Genomic DNA, 1,834 nt, shown 5'->3' with positions numbered 1-1,834 from the left:
GTGTTTCTTCTCCTGAACTTTCTTCTATTATAGTCAGGGATTCATTGATCCTTTGAATCACTGCCAAAAGGTTGGCTTTCAATTCTCAATAGGTATAGTAATGGAAAGGTAAAATGTTGGACCTTCCATCCTTTCTTGAATCCTTTCACCTCCCTCTTTTTAACTAACATTAAAAAGCTACAGCAAAATAAAGAAAAATATTGGCTTCAGACACAGGGATTTACACAAACAATGTCATCCATGAAATGGATTTTACTAAGGGACATGCTTAATGGTAGATCTTATTCTTCATTTTTTTTCAGATGCAGAAAAATGTACTAAATGTCCAGAAGATCAACATTCAAACATCAACCAAGTTCACTGTATCCCCAAGATTAAAAACTACCTTTCTTATGGGGAAAATCTTGGGATCATCCTGACTTCCATTGCCTTATTCCTCTCTTTAATCACAGGCTTTGTCTTGGGGATCTTCATTAAATTTCTGGAAACACCAATTGTCAAAGCCAACAACCGGGACCTCTCCTATATCCTCCTGGTCTCCCTCATGCTTTCCTTTTTGACATCCTTCTTGTTCATTGGTCAGCCAAGGAGAGTAACCTGCCTTTTCCGACAAACAGCCTTCAGCATCATCTTCTCAATTGCCATTTCTTCTATCCTGGCTAAAACTATCACAGTTGTGTTTGCTTTCTTGGCTACAAAACCAGGGAATAAAATGCAGAGATGGCTAGGGAAGAGTTTTGCCAACACCATTATCCTTTCTTGCTCTGGTCTCCAAGTTGTTCTCTGCAGCATCTGGTTGGGTACTTCTCCCCCATTTCCTGACTCTGACATGCATTCACAATCTGGAGAGATTATTCTGCAATGCAATGAAGGCTCTGTTCCCATGTTTTATGGTGCTCTCAGCTATATGGGGTTCCTAAGCCTTGTGTGCTTCACAGTGGCTTTCTTGGCCAGAAATCTACCTGCGGCTTTCAATGAAGCCAAGCTGATCACCTTCAGCATGCTAGTCTTTTGCAGTGTTTGGGTGTCCTTTGTGCCTGCCTACCTAAGCACCAAAGGGAAGTATATGGTGGCTGTGCAGGTCTTCTCCATCTTGGCTTCCAGTGCTGGGCTGCTGGGCTGCATCTTTATCCCCAAGTGCTATATCATTGTGCTCAGATCAGATATGAATAGGAAAGAGCATATGATATTAAAATGAAAAATAAAATGACTTTTAGATACTTTTTCTAGAATAATTTTCAGTAATTCCAAATTATAGTATTTGGGAGGCTATTATTTTATTGGGTGAACTCATAGGTATGGATTAATGGTCATGGACTACCATTTTTAATAAACATTTTCTCTTTTGTTTTTAAATAAGAACCCCAAAATTCCACCCAGCTTTGGTTGCCACAATATAAAAAAGATGTTGAGACTTTGGAAAGAAGAGCAATAAAGATGATTATGGGACTGGACTGAAGGTTAAAACATATGTAGAATGGTTGCAGGATTTGGGTATGTCTAGTTTAATGAAAAGAAGGACTATGAGTGTTATGATAGCAGTCTTCCAATATCTAAGAGGCTGCCACAAAGAAGACGGAGTCAAGCTATTCTCCAAATCACCTGAAGGCAGGACAAGAAGGATATAACTAATCAAGGAGATAACCAACCTAGAACTAAGGATAAATTTCCTGATAGTGAGAACAATTAATTAGTGGAATGACTTGCCCCCATAAGTTGTGAATTCTCCAACACTGGAGATTTTTATGAAGAGATCAAACAACCATTTTTCTGAAATGGTATAGGATTTCCTACTTGAGCAAGGTGTTACTAAAGTCCCTTTTAATTCTTATTC

General features: G+C 38.8%; 1 protein-coding gene across 1 annotated transcript; it reads left to right on the top strand.

Annotated features, from left to right (window-relative positions):
• Positions 1-271: 271 nt before the first annotated feature.
• On the top strand, positions 272-1,198 carry LOC309382747 (vomeronasal type-2 receptor 26-like; the record flags this gene model as incomplete). The annotated part of the gene is made up of 1 exon (XM_081934569.1): positions 272-1,198. One exon carries the CDS (start codon positions 272-274, stop codon positions 1,196-1,198), a length of 927 nt encoding a protein of 308 aa, XP_081790695.1.
• Positions 1,199-1,834: the final 636 nt, after the last annotated feature.

Source organism: Natrix helvetica, assembly GCF_964273705.1.
Source record: "Natrix helvetica genome assembly, chromosome: 1".
Classification (NCBI taxonomy): Eukaryota; Metazoa; Chordata; class Lepidosauria; order Squamata; family Natricidae; genus Natrix; species Natrix helvetica.
The sequence above is the reverse complement of the archived record's forward strand: the minus strand, read 5'-3'. Positions and strand labels throughout refer to the sequence as shown.